At 37.2% G+C, this 18,229-nt stretch overlaps 1 protein-coding gene across 2 annotated transcripts in view; it reads right to left on the reverse strand.

The window, feature by feature from the left end:
- The window catches only part of ANO6 (anoctamin 6), a 188,519-nt gene that overhangs the window by 77,980 nt on the left and 92,310 nt on the right, over positions 1 to 18,229 (reverse strand). For both annotated transcript variants that reach the window (XM_032420305.1, XM_032420304.1), the window contains one exon: positions 8,495 to 8,623. In XM_032420305.1, coding sequence (XP_032276196.1) covers positions 8,495 to 8,623 — 129 coding nt within the window. The remainder of the gene's footprint in view (positions 1 to 8,494; positions 8,624 to 18,229) is intronic.

The following is an 18,229-nucleotide window of genomic DNA, read 5'->3' on the forward strand; positions in this document are numbered from 1 at the left end:
TCACAAAGAACTAGTGGAATATTTTAAAAATTGATCAAACCAGTTTTCTTGGTTTGTCAGGTAGCTAAAGTAAATTAGCATATGTGCTGTATTTGTCAAACAAGCACATATCAGGAAAAGACTGATTACTCAAGAAAAGATTGCTTCAATCTGTTTAATATGAAATCATCATCTTCACTTCCTTGTAGAATTTATACTTAGATAAGTAACAATGTTCTTGACATTTAAAAAATTAGGGTAGAGCTGTCTTCCATGTTAAAAATGAAACAAAATTAATATTGCATATTGACTAACAGCCATTGTTCAATAAATATTTGTTGAAAAAATATGAGGTCACACATTTTTTTAACTAAAAATTATCTATGTGCCTTATTGAAAAACTTTACATTTATGAACCTAAACTATGTTCTATAGTCTATGGTCTGTATTTAGCAGCACAAAATAACCAATTGAGGCTCTTTGGCTCTGAAAAACACCCAGTCATACTTTAGACTGTGCTGTAAATTCTTCTGTCTCTAGGGGAACAAATTTATTGGCATTGCAACCTGGATTTTTTTTTTTAAACCTAATTCTAGTAAATCCAAAATGACTGTAATCATTGAGGACCTGTGTACATCACGAAAAAGATGGATGTGATTCTATTACTGCTGGTGGAGAATGGTGCTGGGGGTTCAAAGTAAAAAAGGATAAGAGTACCTATCTCAGCCTAGAAACTGGAATTTTATTCATATCTCTTCTGAGAGGTTAATACAGCTGTCAGAGAAATAAAGAATAAGAGCAATCAAAATCACAAAGGACAGACTGGCATAATTAAGGAAGCTTTCTGCCCCTAAGCACCTTAGATTACACATCTCATTTAGCTTAATAAAGTCATTGTGTAGAGGACTGGCTTGTGAATTATACAGCAATAATACTGATTGTAAACACCAATCTACCATTTTTTTTTATGTCACCCAGCTTTTGCAGGATAAAAAAACAAGGATTGTAATGCCTATGAAGTAAAATTACTGGACACACTGTAATGATAATGAAGCACAAATCAGTTGGGATTAATGAAATATAGGCATAGATTAATTTCAAGTGTTTGTTAGGCACTTTGTTAGGCAAAGTACTGGTGGTACTGTCAGTGTATTTTTCAACTTGCCAATCTTTGTTAAGCCTACAAAGATGAATAAGGAATAAGTTAAAGGTACTTAATTTGTACAAAAAATTACTAACTACTCTAAGTACTATTTATTAGTTATATATCATGTGCTCAAAAAGGTGCGGTAAGCGGAATAAATAATTGGGACTTAATTTAAATTCACATGTTGGTGATAAAACATTTAATGTTAGTGGACCAATCTGATGAGGAATTTACTCAAGTAGGTAATATGTGTTCTCTAGGGGACAGAAAAAAGATGAGCATTCTAAATAATAAGCATGGAATGGAAGTGAGTATTAGTTGAACTTCACTTCTGAATTTCGTTGTTAAATTAACATTTTAGGTGTAATTACAAAAGAAATGCTTTCCGTGGGTAAATTAGAAAACAGAAATTTTCTGAGAAGGGGAGAAAAAGCAACTTATAAAAACTCACTACTGAGATAACTACTATAAACATTTTAGTGCAATGCTTTCCAAACGTACTTACTTTTACACAAACAACTTGGAGCACGTGCTTAAAGTAGTTTTCCTGGCCCCACTCCTGGAGATTCTGACTCAGATTCTGACTCAGTAGGTATAGGATGCTGCCTGAACAATCTACTTTCAGTGAGTAAAGCAGATGCCTCTTATCAAAGTTAAGAAATACCATTAAGACACACCTTCTCTATGCATACAGCAGCTGCTCTTCTGTGATTATTTATCCCTTTCAAGCCTATTCCTTATGAAAATTTAGTATAGTTGATTTTTCCTAATCTTGTGCCTTTTAAAAAGTGAGATACAGGTGACTGTTTGGGATCCCCAGGGCAAATGACAGCTTCTTCATTCAAACCTAAGGCCAGATCTCAGAAGGACCAATCAGAGAGAAAGGAAAGGATTTTCTGTTCTCCACATCTTTGTGAGATGAAATGGAATAATCAGGTTTTACTTTTTAGGATTTCACTGATCTTTTTGTCTGTTTTAAGGACTGGGCCCAAGGACACTTTCCACTTGAGGAATAGGAAGCAAGATTTGGATTCATTGCTCTTGTGCTGAGTACTCAAAAATAAAACCAAACATGCTTATACCAGCAACACATTTTGTAGCTGTAATTTGAAACTGCTGATTCTAATTTACTTTATTCCTTTTAACCTACAATCTTAGTATAAGCAAGTAGGGTGTAAAGAAAGGAGATAAAAATATAAAGAGCTCTCTGCCTTAGTCTAAAATGCTAGAGAACTGAAGTTAGACTGGATTTTGCTCCCTAAAACAGAAGAGAGGACACGTACCAAAAGTCATCTGGGAAGGTAAAACCAGCCAACACTGGTTGCCATCATTTCTTCTTAACCTATCTTAATATAAGCCTTAAGTTTCCAATTCATGGACTATCTGTGGCAAACATGTCATTTCCAGGAAATATTTTATTCTGTTCTGATGCTTCCTAATCCCCTTCTGCCATCCTTTTATTTCTTCAACTTGGAGGAGATATGCCAATGTTAAGTCTATTCAATCATGTCTTCTCCTTTATGAGGCTCCATGGAATACATTTCTTTCTGGGAGATCCTCAGAACATTACATTTCTTTTGGACAGTTCTGTTTTTATTGTGTTAAAACTTTAGAACATATGGTTATTAATACATAACATCTCCCATTTTCTTTGGCTGCTAGGAAACTCAGAAGCAAATTTACAGCTGAACTCTAACTTCTGAATAGGACCTATGGTTAATAAAAAAATCATTTTGTTTATTACTCTGACACATGGCTTCATTTTATTTTCCTGGACTTTACATTTGTCCCTCTGTGTTTCTCATTTAACTACTTTTATTCTTGATGTTATTTCTGTGACTTCAAACACTTTTTAATGAATTATAAATAAATAAACAAACTATATTATTGTAGTATTAGCATATGTAGGGAGCTAATGACTAGGAAAATTATACATTGCAAGCTGGAGTCAATAATAAATGATTTTTGAGTTATCCATACTGTTAATTATCGTCTATTAGCCACAGTAACCATACATTTAATACACATAAAACTTAATGAGAAGTCAAGCCATGTGATCCCTCAACAGATTAAAAAAAAAAAAGCATTTATGAAATTTAAAACTCAGTTATCATAAAAACTCTTAGCAATCCAGGACTAGAAGGGGACTCCTTAAGCTTTTTTAAAGAAAACTACCAAAATCTTATAGCAGGTGTGATATTTTGGGGAAATTTTAGAAACATTCCCAATAAAATCAGGAACACTATAATGGTGACTACTATGCATCACTGGTTTTATTCAAGAGGTCTTAGCCGTTGCACTTCAACAAGAAAAGGAAAGAAGTATAAAAATGGCAAAGGTAGAGCAAAACTCTCACCATTCACAGATAATTGGTCTTTTTCTGAGAAAACTTAAAAGATGCATTGGAAACTATTAGAATTAAAAAGAGTTTATCAAGGGGCGCCTGAGTGGCTCAGTCGGTTAAGCAGCTGCCTTCGGCTCAGGTCATGATCCCATGGTCCTGGGATCAAGCCCCACATCGGGCTCCCTGCTCAGCGGGAAGCCTGCTTCTCTCTCTCCCACTCCCCCTGCTTGTGTTCCCTCTCTCACTGTCTCTCTCTCTCTGTCAAATAAATAAATAAAATCTTTAAAAAAAATAAAATAAAAAAAAAGAGTTTATCAAGGTTTCTAGGTAGAACTTATGAAAATCAATGAAATTTTTTAAAACACAATAAATCACAAACCACAGTTTAAAATGCTTCTTAAAATATCAATAAAATTTTAAAATAAGAATATTTAATAAAAATGTACAAGATCAGAAAAAGACAAATACCATATGATTTCACTCATCTGTGGAGTTTAAGAAACAAAGCAATGATCATAGGGGAAAAAAAGAGAGAGACAAACCAAGAAACAGACTCTCAACCACAGAGAACAAAGTGATGGTTACCAAAGGGGAGGTGGGTGGAGGGATGGGTTAATGGGTGATAGGGATTAAGGAGTGCACCTGTGATGAGCACTGGGTATTGTAAGTCTTGAGTCTTACTAAACTGTACACCTAAAACTAAAAAAAAAAGAGTACAAGATCTTCATGGACACTGTTATAAAAGTTTACTAAAAAATGTAAGACCTCAGTAAATGGAGTGATGTAATATATTCACTGTACTAGAACTTTTTGATGAACTTTGAAACATGTCCAAAAAGATCTCATCCAGCTTCTAGGCAAATATTTCCAGCCTCATGATAACGCATCTAAAACAATGGACAACAGTTTTAAAAGCTCACAGGATCTGTAACCAATCAGTTAGTTGTCTCACATTATTTGAAGTTAAAGGATATAATTTAATTTGATTGCTCATTTCTTAAAAACCTCTTATGCTATGACCTCCACTGGCCAGATCCTTCTGCCACCTACTAAAGAATTCTTAAAGTCAGATATGAAATACAAATTTACATCTCCATATATGAAATTTACATCAGCTTCAAGGAAATAAGTTTTCCATTAACTTTTAGGAACGGACTGTGCAGACAGAAAGTTAAATAAACTTAACTCAGGATTGCTTATACTGTCTTTGTGCTACCTTGACCCCTCCACCCTCTTTACTATCACCTGAATTATACCTTTACTTGGTCATAAACTCATCTGTTTGAAGGGACACCAAGTGTCATACAAAACAAAATTCTAAACAGATCGACTCTGCCACTTGTTTGCAGGTCTAGGAAAAGGAAGTGGAAGAAACATTACTGACAAAACTGAGCAGAAACAGTTGGAGAAAAATATAGACATTTGTTTCATTTAGAACATCTTTGCTCTTCCCAATGTACATTGAACATATTTAGATACAATTAATCATGTGCTGTGCCAGACATGGCTGGCTACCTAGTAAACAGTCATTTCTCCCTTCTCTACTACTAAGAAAAGCCTGATGCTTTCTCAGGTATTGGGTGATCAGGCAATTTAAGAGATGAAAGACTCATCTTCATTTGTCTATGCTAATGATGCTAAGGAATTCCATTCATCTTGCCAACAGTCATTTTTGGAACAGACCCCTGATAGACAATTAACTGTGAAGGGAAATCTGCTTAGGGCCCTTTCTAGGGGGGAGCTTTCCTCCCCCTTAAAAAAGGGCATTCCCTATTCCCACCTCCAGGTGCCTTGAAGTACAACGGCTATCTTGTAACAAGGTAAAGTCAGTTTAAGAACAGCAACATTTTGAGGATGGCAGGGCAGAAGGATGTGATGAATTCCTGATGACCTCTTTAAACCAGTGAATTACCTAACCCAGAAATGATTTTATCTCTAGGCTACTTCGTAAGTGAGAAAATTATTTCCTTTAGCACTTAAGCCATTTTGAGTTTGGTTTTCCTGTTTCTTGCAGTAAAAAAACATTCAAAGTGATTCAGTGCCAAGGACAGCGGGCTAAATGGGCACATATTATTGAAACAACTTACAGTCATTCCCCATGCCTAATCTAAATGTAAACGATTTATACTTTTTAAAGGAAGGTGTGAAGTTCCTGAAGTAGTTTCACTAATATAGGAGGACAAGGTGACATGCTATTTGGAGATCTGGCTAGAAAAAATATTTTCTCTTTTGCTCATGGGAAGATGCAGCCTTTTACTCCTCTATGTTTACTCCTCTATGTTTTGTGGCCCTATCACTTCTCTCTTTCTCCATCTCTAGAAAGTACTTAACAATACTCATTAGATCAGATACTGGCAAAGTCTACCTTGGTGTTAACTTTAGGAAATCAGTATGATTTAGACATAATTTTTTTTTTTTCTCTCAAAGAAAACAGGATTTTGAAACTGCCTTTCTTTGGTGGAGTCCTAAATCCTGAATAAGGCCTGACAGAGGGCATGATGGAACTCACAAATATTTTTCTGATTAATAAATATGTGATTCCAAAGCTGAGCTTTAAATTCTGGTGGAATCTAAGTAATATGTACAAAAACAGACTCAAAGCACTTCAAGCACGGCTTATAAAAACCAACATCATGGTACATCTATCCATTGAGTTCAGAGACTGACAAATTAATGATGATTTTTTTTTTTTCTCCTGATTTATGAGAGTTACCCTGGCACCTATGTTTCTGTGTAAAACTAATGCAGCACTTGTTAATAATGTAAGCAGCTCTGGGGCCCCTTCACCATGGCAGTGAAGCTCTTGTCTAAAACCAGAACTGTCTCCTTTACACTTTAATGGATTAGATTTGTTTAACTTACTTTATATAGCGCTCAATGCAGTTCCACCGGCATGTGGATGCTTAATGAATATTTGATGGTGACTATGACTGCACATAATATATCTTGGTGTCCACAGGAAAGTGATAAAACATTCTAAGCCATATTACTCTAGTAAATTTATATATACGTATATATCCATACATACATACAAATTATATAGTAACAAAAGAGGAGTCATGCCTTTTCGTATTAGTACACTATTCTAAGAAAACTGGAAATAAAAGGTAGAGGAATTAATATCTACTATCTAATATGTGCTAACAATTTATATAATATTTCTATATAATATTTTACTTAATCCTAGCCACAATCCTATGGATTGGGTATTGGATCTCACTTCCTAAATCTAAGATGTCATCACTGTGTGATGAACAAATATTTTACATATCAGTAGGAAAAATTCAGCCAATGAAATTATGATATGTCATTTGTAAGACATACCCTGATTTTAAAAAAGCCAAAATGTAAAAATAACAGGCATCCCAAAAATAATAATAAAACAGGATACCAATCAGAAAATTCACTCAAGTCATATAGCCAGTTAACAGCTGTGGTCAAGAAGCCAGCTGTCCGCCAAAGATTCATGTTCTCCTTCCACAGTGTGGCATTCCGGTGGAGAAATGGCTGTCCAGTCAGAAATGACATTTTCCACTTTCCTGAGTCCTGACCAACAGAATGTGGCATACTTGATGTTGTCACTTCCAGGCCAAAGTGGTAAAGAAGCACAAGTATTTTCTCCATCCTTTCTCTTAAACTATTATTTATGTTAATGCCCAGGATGATCTTAGAAACTACCTGTTGAATATGGCAAAGCTTCTGTGTCAGCCTGAGTCCCTGAGTGACTGCAAAGGACAGAGGCCCCTCCCCCCAACCCATCTTGCCATCTTGCCAAACAGGGATGCCACATCTGACTTGACATGAGCAATAAGTAAACTTTTATTGTGTTAAGCCACTATACTTCAGTTTGTTATATCAACTAGAATTACTCCAAATAATTGGAGTGACAGAATTAGAATTTGAATGTCAAGTTCCAATGCCTGGGTTTACTCTGTGATACCATGCAAATACAGATCTCTAAACTTATCCCTTCCAAAATAAACAAACAAAACAAAACAGGCACGATTGCTTCATTTTAAGCAGATTTCATCAGCTGGTTTGAAAGAATGGGCAGAAATCAATAGATTTAGGAATGATGTATTTCAGAGAAAAAGTCCAGAGAGGGACAATTAAAGTTGTGTGTATATAATAGCATAGAGGTGAGAACAAACAAACAAACAAAACAAAGAATGAGGGAGTCATTTTCAAAGTGGGAAACAGTGACACATGTATGCTCTCTCCCTTTTGTCCTGTTTCAGCTTAATACAGTTTCGGTTCAGGTAAAGAAGATCCAGGCATTTGTTATAACCCTAGCCTACTAAACGGTTTACTATCGCAAGATAAAAATAGTCTTGTCATTTAGAAGAGCTTGAAGAAAAGGAAAGGGATGAAGGAGCAGCTTAACTGGTAACGGATAAAAAGGAAGGGAAGTGACAGAAAATGGGAGAGGTGACTAGCGTGGGTTCTCGATTCAAGACAAGAATCGTGAACCATGGCTTCACTATTTCTCATCCTAGATTCGGTGACCTTGGGCAATCATTTAACCTCAGGGTCACTTCTGTCATCTACAACGGTACGATAATAGAATGCACCTCATAGGTTATTATGAAAAGAAAGTGAGACAATGCATGCATGAGGCTCATACCATCCATGAGAGCACCCTGAATGCTAGTTGTTACTACACTTGCTGTCATTATTAATCATTAGCTTCCTCTCCCACCTTGTAGCAAATAGTCAAGTATGCTTTTAATGTAAATCTCTTCTACAGATAGAAAGTACAATTCCTTAGAAGAAAGTCTGCCTTCAGCTGTGAAACCCACTGAGGTTAAGCACCTGAGGAAGTTTCTGCTTCATATTTAAAAAAAAAAAAAATTTGTTAACATGCCTTGAGGGAATGATGAGCAGAGAAAATATGAAGGCATGTTTGGTACATGATATCTCAAACACCAGTTTCACTTTATTGCTTACATAAAAACAGCACTTTTTTTTTTCACTTCACAGTATAATAAGAAATGAAAAGGAGAATAGCACACACAAAATCTTACCCTTTGTTTTTCATTTGAACCCTTTTTATTGGTTTCTTTTCTACTTTCATCTTCATATACTAGAACAAAGTCGATTCTTCGCTGACCATCATTAAAAAAGAGGGAGTCGGGTTTTCCATTAAATTCTTCCTGTGTGGGAAAACAAATTTTAATGTAATTTTTAAGTGTCCATTTATAATTGTTTATTTTCTAGTTTTAATAGGTACATCGGTGTGTTTATAGAGAAAAAAAAATCCATTGCTAGTTACTTAACTAAGAGGTCACAGTCACCATGATCTTTGCAAGCATAACATGTTCTTGGTGAAAGAAGTCCTTGAACTGAGCAGTTTAGGATTATTCTACAAACACATGGGAATATATCAGTATTTTGTATGTAAACACAATCATCTCAGAATTATTCCCTCCTTGAACAGCAAAGGAGTATCACTTTGTAAATAAACACAGTAACCAGAGGTGCCTATCTGGAGGAGTGAAGTTTAGTTTCTTCATTTAGGAAGAAGAAAAATTGAAGACGAAGCACTGTTTATGAAAATCTCATCCTCCCTAAGTCATATTTTCTAACCTTTTCATCATTTTTCAAGACCTCTCTGGACCTCACCACTTTACAGAAGGCACCACTTTAGAACATTAAACATACACCAGATGATGCTTCGATAAACACAAAAGCTACAATGGTTGTTGGTATCTGTTCCCAAATCCACAAGAGATAGCCCTTCACTTCTAGCAAATAAAACAATAAACAAATGACCCCAGCAACAACAATAAATGAGCCTTTAGTTTAGAGCTTAAAAGCCTTATGGCTTAAAAATAAAGAAATAATGTCACATCACAGACCTAACAGAGTTTAAACAATCTTTATTACCATGTGGATTTGGAAAGAATTGTTTTAATTTGCTCTAAGCAAAGACTTGGGTTTGTGTTTCTCGCACAGCTTGTGGGGATGCTGATGTGAATTTTGTTGCTGTTTAAGAATCAGACTACTTTTTAACTGATAAGTAGTATTTTTAAATTTTTAACTTCTTTTTTCATTAAAAACTCATGGGGATATTGCATTCTGTAGTCATTTGGTAGAACCACTTAATCACTAAATGGGATTAATTCTTCTCTGTACTTTAGCATCAATTCATACAAAAATCACCTAATTTTACCACCACCCCTTCTTCCTTTTCTTCACACTTTTGAAAAGATTGATCTTTTGGTGACTGTATACAACCTGATACTTGTCATTCCTTTCTTTTCCACCAGGGAACCGGTGAAGGTTTCTTGCTAGCAGTCAAGCCGCCTCCCATTTAGCAGGTTACTTCACCTGTGGAGTGCAGGCTGCTGGTGTAACCTAACTCAACACACCCTCATGCCAGTCGCACTTAACCAGGGATTCTAACCACAGACTGTGACTTCCCTAGCTGGAGCACCGAGGGGCCAGGACAACAGACATATCCGTGCCTTAGGCTGATGCACTACTCAGTTCTTTTGTTTACAATTTCAGCTACTGAACATCCATCAGCTTTAAAAAGTGTTTAGAGCTATACAAAATTTCAGCCACAAAGTACTTTGGGCTCCTTCCATTCCTCTTCCTTTCAATGAAGATGTTACTATTGGTGACAGCAAGGGCGGCTGCTAGAGGAAAATTTTGTGTAGAGTGGAAAAAAAAAAAAAGAATAATTTCTTCAGAATGGCAAAGGGGAGGTGGGGTGGGGTGGAACAGTCACAAAAATCTGGTCATCATTACAGATGTCTGAAAAGCTTTGAACAAAAGCCACTTGTTCTCTGTAGCCCACGTTCTGTTGCCCTTGGTGGCATCCAGCCGGACTCAGTGAAGTGAAGGTCTGGAGAATGAGGTCTGGAACGAGCACCACATCTGCACATGGCTCCAGGCACTCTCCCGCGCACGGCCCTTGCTCGGCCGCACGGGCTGGCAGACAGCTCCCACGTAATCTGGTCTGCACACACGTCTTTCATGTGTGACAGAAGACCATGGCCTCACTGGAGAAAAGCCTCAATGATGGCATCAGCTGTCTGTATGAAATAACTAGGTCAAACTCTGATATGGTATTACTGGAATGCAATGCCAGGGAATAGAAGGCCAGTTTTCTGCTGTTATGAAATCCAGGTTTCCCATCTCTTGGTAGAAGACTTCCTACTAGGCAATTGGGAAGAAGGGGGAAACTCAATGCAGGAAAGAATAAGTAGTGCTCACTTCGGCAGCACATACACTAAAATTGGAAAGAATAAGAATTCCTCTCCTAAAGTTTTGCTTTAATGAAGTAAAATTTTAATAATCTCTCAGGATAAATAGTGATGAACCTCTTTAAAAACGACTTGATTGTTCAGTGATGAATTTCAAGTCCTGACCTCTCTGCCTTTCTTGGTCCCTACTCAAAACCTGATCTTTACTCTTTTTGACACCAAGATGAGACACAAAAACCCTGAAAGAAGACATTTTTCCAAAGAGGACATCCAGATGGCCAACAGACACATGAAAAGATGCTCAACATCATTCATCATCAGGGAAATACAAATCAAAACCACAATGAGATACCACCTCACACCAGTCAGAATGGCCAAAATGAATAACACAGGAAACAACAGATGTTGGCGAGGATGCGGAGAAAAGGGAACCCTCATACACTGTTGGTGGGAATGCAAGCTGGTGCAGCCACTCTGGAAAACAGTATGGAGGTTCCTCAAAAAGTTAAAAATAGAACTACCCTAGGATCCGGCAACTGCACTACTAGGTATTTACCCAAAGGATACAAAAATACCCAATGCCCTCACCGGTCCAAAGGATACTAGATTCCACCACTCCAACATTCATTTATGCATTGGTGGCCACCTGACCTAATGTGGTACTTTAAGTTAAAGGCTGCAGGGGTTAAAAAAACCAACCCATGTTCATTCGTCATTATATCAAAACCCGTGCTGCCAACCACTATGGAATAGTGACCTGACCACCTCTGTCTTTGGCTGCTACCTCTGACATTTCACACTTGGAATACAGAGGAGACACGCTGGTCTGAGCAGTAAGAGCTTGGCTGAGGAGAACAGGACAGGGAATAAGAAAGAAGGTCAGGTGTGAATCATGCAAATGATGTTATCCAGGCCTCCCTCCTCTCAGCTGGCTTCTTTCCCTCTTTTATTTATGGGGCGGCTCCTTCAACAAAAAGCCCCAGAGGGCAGGATTCGCCTCAACCAAATCAGGATAAAAAATGCAAGCAGCAAAATACTGTGCCCAGTGCTTTTAAGCTAGAGTTGTGAATTTAAGAACTTGAAAATTTTTTGCTATTGGCTAAGACGTACGGGTGGGTACCAGTCCCATCCCTGGGTCTGGCTGAGACCTCTGTACTTACTATAGGACAAGAGACTGAGAAAGAATGTCCTAGTGGGCAGAAAGACAAGTCCCAAGATGAGCATTTTCCAATAATTACTTGGTAGGAAAATTTCTCATAAGCAATCTCTGACTGAAATAAGGCCTTAGACTTTTTTTTTTTTTTTAAGATTTTATTTATTTATTTGACAGAGAGAGAGAGAAACAGCGAGAGAGGGAACACAAGCAGGGGGAGTGGGAGAGGGAGAAGCAGGCTTCCCGCTGAGCAGGGAGTCCGATGCAGGGCTCGATCCCAGGACCCTGGGATTATGACCTGAGCCGAAGGCAGACACTTAACGACTGAGCCACCCACGCTCCCCTAAGGACTTACACTTCTTGACTAGGATGCTTCAGGTATATGAAGGGTCATATGAGGTCTGTCTTCTAGGTGGAGAAAGAGGGGCTGGGGTAAGAGAGGACCTGGGAAACCACTGTGTGAGTGGCCCATCTTACTAAGCAGCCTCCTGGAATCCCCGATATCAGCACTTGGCAAGACCATGAAATGACTTGCTGCTGAACATTTGTCCAATCTCATTCTTCTCAAGCGTCCACAAATCGGGTCCTCAAATAACCTGGCAAAAACAAGATTGGAAGTCCCATTCCACAACAGAGGCATCTATTCCTAGAGCTTAAAATGCTGAATTTATTTGTCCAAGATCTGCATAAAAAAGCAGTCCAACTGGGATTTTTGCTCAAACTTTTATGTGTAAGGGTGCTTGAAACTTGCCCTGGACAGCAAGTGACATCTGATTATACCTCCAGAACTTTCAAATAGTCTATTCCTAATATGGCTGTCATTTACTATGATATTGGAGAGTGGTCCAAGCTTATTTGGGTAATGGTCTCATCCTTTATACGAGGCAGGATGCAAGAAAGGTGTAATGCCTAACAATAATAGTTGAGGAATTACATTATGAAAAATAAACAGTATCAAAACACACACACAATTAAAGAGCAACTGATATGTGAATGTGGAAAAAATGTGACTCTCTGCAGTCTTTCAGACCAGTAAAACAAAGCTAATTAATTCCAAGAAGAACACAATAGGAAAAAAGCAAACTTTAATCATAGCAGAGAACTAAAGTGAAAATATTGGATCTTCTATTTTTCAGTAAACCCTGAATCCATGCACAGAGCAAGTTCTAGGGAAACCAAAGTTTAGAAGCAAAAGCCTTTATGTAAATATTTAGATCTCACAAAATGCGGAGCACAATGAAATTTTATTTACATGCCATACAGTTATGAGATATATTCTCAAGTGTTTTCCCTAACTGTAGGAGAATTCAGGGAGATTCAAAGCATAAGTAATAGTGGAATTTCTTTGCTTTACACAATTGTGTAGAGAGAAAAACGACCAGGACAAATTCTCTTCTTTTATTAGGTCCCCTCCTCAGCTGGTAAAAACAAGTAATAGTGAGAAAATGCAAAGTAGAAAGAAAAATGCCAAGCACTGCCAGTATGGAAGGCTTGATGCTGAATTGTGGAAAGCAGGTAGAAGAAGAGGAAGTAACCTGTTAGTTAACAGGGACAAGGAAAAATATGTGGACACACAAGGGAGCCAAACAAGAAGTCAGCTCAGTAACTGGTGTCTTGGAGGGAATGAGCATGTTTTTGACTGGACTCAGGCATTCAGGAATGTTGATGGGAAGGAAGTCGGTGGAAAGAAGGCCCGTTCCAGGAGGAAGGTGTATCCAGAACTAGGACTCTGGTTTGTTTTAGAGTCAAGCATGTCAGGATATTCCACAAAGATCCCTTGATGGTGATGCTATAATGATCAAGGTGTACTCAAGAGTGACCCAGAATATTTGTACAAATGAGTCTCCTTTCCCACTCTGTTAACCACACTATTAACTTCTGAAGGCCAGTGGCCATGTCTTGGTCACTCTGAGCTCTCTGCTGAGCCTTGCATGTAGCATGAGCTCTGTTTACTTTTTTCTTAGGAAAAAAAAAATCACCTTTTTCCCCCTGATGATAAAAGTAATATATACTCAATACAAAAAAATTCTGAAGATACGGAAAAGTAAAAAGGAATAAATAAGTCATATGTAATCCCACATCCCAGAGCTGAGCTGAACTTAGTATTTTGGAGTATTTCCTTTCAGGTTTTCACACTAACCAAAATGGTACCATACCCTACATACTGTTTTATAAACATCTATCATAGACATTTTTCTAGCTTTATATAAAGCTCTGTGTTATGTTTAATCACCACAATATAAACATTTCCTCTGCTGATGAACATATAAATTGTTTCCAATTTGCTTTTATAAACACTGATGCAATGAGCATCCTTGTACATATGTATCTGTGCACATGTTCAATTACTATTTCCTTAGGCTACATTCTAGAAGCAGATTTTAAGTGGCATGGCCTTTTCAGGAGCTTTTGACATGTAAGTTGCTAAACTGTCATCTGTAATATTTATAATAAATGAATACTTGCACCAGAAGAGTATGAAAATGCCTTTTCCCACCCTCACTAGATTTCAGTTATTTTCACTTTGCCCATGATAGTCAAAGTATCTTTTTTTTCATTTGCACTTTTTAATTAGAGAGTGCCAACATTTTTATGGGTACTGCCCAACTGAATTACGGCTTTTGTAAAATGCCAATTATTATTCTTGACCTAACTGAACTATATTATTATTTAATCCCCACTCAGTAGATTCTCTTGGGTTTTACTGATGAGATCCTAAAGACCATGTAGGCAAATGGGGCAAGTGGGAAAATGGCAATACAGAAGGCGCCCATAAAATTACCAGCTAAGTCCCAAAAAGAAAAGGAAGAAATATTTTAGGGTACCGTCCATCAGTCCTGGGTTCAACAATGTTGACATGTTTTCTGAAATTCAGACATTGAACTGGAATGTGCGATACGAATTTTAGAGATCCTTGCCCCAAGCTGACATACTTTCCGTTATAGTTTATATGCCACCTGTGCATATAACTACCAAATATCATTCATATATTTTGACTCAAAAATTTCCGAAAAAAATTTAGAACTTAATACTTATCTAGTTCATAAGTGATTTTGGGTTGCAGGTTAAAAATTAATGTACAAATTCCTAAAAAACAATCTTGCTATTTTATGTTGGTAAATGGCTATAACTAGTTCTCGCAAATAGCTGAACTGATGGGTTTTAGCCATTTCTCAACAGGGATAGATACAGTTGACTTATAAATGATCAGTAGATTAAAATGCTGCTCCTGCTTCTGTTTTTTTGGTTTATACACACGGGAACGAACATTCACATGCCAACAGCTTGCTGATTGGGTCTACACATTTTGCCTTTGTTTCCTTTTGCTCGTGTTAAAATAAACTCTGGAGTTCTATTATTAGAACATCACATTTCAGATGCTGGGTGAGTATAAAGGCATAATGCCTTAAGCATAATTACTGTTAAATATTCCCCTCCAGCCCATGCCAGGGAAACAGTAGTTTTATCAAATGAAGTTCTCACATGACTTTATATAGTCTTCAGATTTCTGAACCAAGCTTGAGGAAATATGAAAATAGAACTTTGAATGACCTTCTTAAAGTAAAACTTCCTTACAAGGAGTTCCGTCACTAGGGTAGATAACAGGCTTTCAGAAAAATTACAGGGAGACGCTCAGTTGGGAGGCTCCTCCTAGGGCAGGGTCTCTGGTTGAACCATTTCCTTAACCCCGTAGGGAGAACTAGGATTGGGATTTTCATTAGCATGACCACACTTTTTTTTTTTTCCTCTCTCTCCTGTTTTTCCATAGACTTTCCAGCCATTTTAAAACCTCTGGTTAGCGTTCCTTAAAGGTGATCTGCAGAAAAGAAGAGGAACAAGAAAAGTCACAAAGAAAAAGAAAAAAAGTGTGAAAATGCCTATAGCGATTTTTTCATGCTTTTCTAGAAGCAGCCATCACTGGTTTGCACAGTTCGCATCCAATAATGGTAACACTGGTGAAATGTGGGTGAGATTAAGCTGTAAATATTCCCAATAAAGTCTGAGGAAAGATAAAGTGATAGATGTGATAAAACAAGTCAAGTGGTATTAAGACAATATTTCTGAGAGGGAACGATTATCCTCCTGGAGGCTAGCCTCTTAAGGTTTCAATATCCCCAAAGTGTCCTGCTTTTGCTTTCATATCACATTATGGAGTTAACATTCTTAAACATGTTTTGAATCTATTAGCATTTTCAGTTTGTACTACCTCTTGAGAAAAATGTTCTATAGGTTTCTCACCTAGCAAGATGGTTGTCTTAATTACACTTTTTGGACCTTTAAGAAATAACTCCCAATCTTATATTCTGGAATCCGTTAGAACCAAAATAATACTGCTACAACCAGATCCTTGATGATTTAATGGACTGTCACAATATTCTATCCACAACTGTAAGATCATCAGTCTTAAGGAACAACAGTTTTCACGTGACTTCATAACCACAGGGTTCCCCTCTACCTACCCTCCTATTCCTCACAGTCAACCATATTTCAAGTGGCTTTCACATATCTAGTTTCAGTTCTTGGAAAACTAACTGGTTACGACTCAAAAATATTTACTGGTAGTTCTCATTCACCAAATCCATCGATGTGAACTATTCCCTTTTTTCAGTCACCTGAGTCACACGTGACCCAGATCACCAGTCCCTGAAATTTTATACTTTTGAAAGAAAATCCTACCTCACAGAAGGTGATTATAATCTGAGAATGAACAGAAAACGGAGTTTCAAACTCGTTATTCAGACTGTCAAGCTGAAGACACTATGGAAGGTAGCACTGGGGGTGTAACCAAGGCAACAAGTCAAGCTCTTTCCTAGGCTCCTGTCCAATTCCTCTTCGGCAGACTCCCTTAAAGTTACAATCCGTCACTCCCAGAGGCTCTTCATCTCTCACAGGATGTTGACATTTCTCATCTAAGAACTGCCCTGGGTTATTTTTCGCTTTCAGCTGCTCAGAGTTTGCAGCACAAGAGTCCTGTCATCAACAGTCACTCCCTCATGGACTGTTATGTCCCATGTATCCATTGGCCATAATCTTCTCAGACTACTTCTCTGAGAATTGGTGTTTACAAGCTCATTCAAAGCAAGAGGAAGAAAAGAAAATCAGAGCATCTAGTGCTCAGCAAAGTAAAGCAATATGACAACACCTATCAGTTGGTTAATGTTTTATATAAATATTACCTTCTTTCCTTTAATTCACAAACAGTTTACAGGAATAACTGTTCTTTGTGGTATGAAAATGAGAATGCACAGATGTTTGCAAAACAAAATTAAAAAAAAAAAGCCCATAGAACTAATTTAAAACAATGGCATAAAAATGTTTGAAACGGACTGTAAATAATAAATAACACTTTACAAAATCCTCTTCCCATCAATTGTTGGGAATTTTCAAGAAGTGCTCTGAGGAAATGTATTTTTAGATAAACCTATACCAATTAATAAGGGTTACTTTAACTTTTTTATGCTCTAGATTTTCTCAAATACAGTACATAGTATTTTTTGATCTTTTAAAAGGATATTGAACATAACTTAACTGCTATTATTATTATTAAGAAGGTCAAAATGAAGGAAGTCCCAAATAAGAATAAAGAACATGAGCTTTGTTATCCAGTTGAGCCAATCTCAAAATACAGCTCTGCCACACACAAAGCAGTGTGCCTTTATGTGTATATTTTATTTCTTTAGAACTATTTATTCATCTGTGAAAAGGGGGAAATCACAGAAAGAAATGCATGGTTATTGTGAAGATTAAGTATAATGATACATGAATAGCAAAAGCACAGAGCCTGGAACATGGTAAAAGCTCAAGAACTGTGAGTTGTTGGTTTTCTCTAACACGTAACAGTTCTTTATTAATTACTAGCTGTGTTGGGTGCATTCACATAATCCATAATCACTAGGAATTTGCACCTCCATCTTTCTCTGCCATTACTCAGATTATGAAGAGTCATCTCTTTTGGTATCACTTTACCTATTTTTAATAGGTATTTCACTACCCTCTTATTTGCTGCTTCTCATCTGCTTTGAATTGGACAACCAGATTAACTGAATTTATCAAATTTCTTTGACATTTAACCTTGGTGCTTTGGTTCTGTACGTCAGAGTTTTTAGCTTTCTTAAAGTTCTGAGTAAAATGTGACTGATGTAGAGTGCCCTACACTATGAGTGAACAAAAGTGAAGGGTTAATATACTATCATGACTTTACTCTCCCTGTGATATAATGACTTATAAGAAATACATATTTTGTTATTCAGATGACCAAAATCTCTTTGTCAGATGTATTTGGTCTTCATCCACGTGTCCTGAAAATGCTTCAGAGACAAAGGTGAAATGGTTGTCTTCTTATTAATGATGACTTTTGGACCCCACCCAAGGGTGTGGGACTGGCTCCAGGAGCA

This window comes from Phoca vitulina, unplaced genomic scaffold, assembly GCF_004348235.1.
Source record: "Phoca vitulina isolate PV1807 unplaced genomic scaffold, GSC_HSeal_1.0 scaffold23, whole genome shotgun sequence".
Lineage (NCBI taxonomy): Eukaryota > Metazoa > Chordata > Mammalia > Carnivora > Phocidae > Phoca > Phoca vitulina.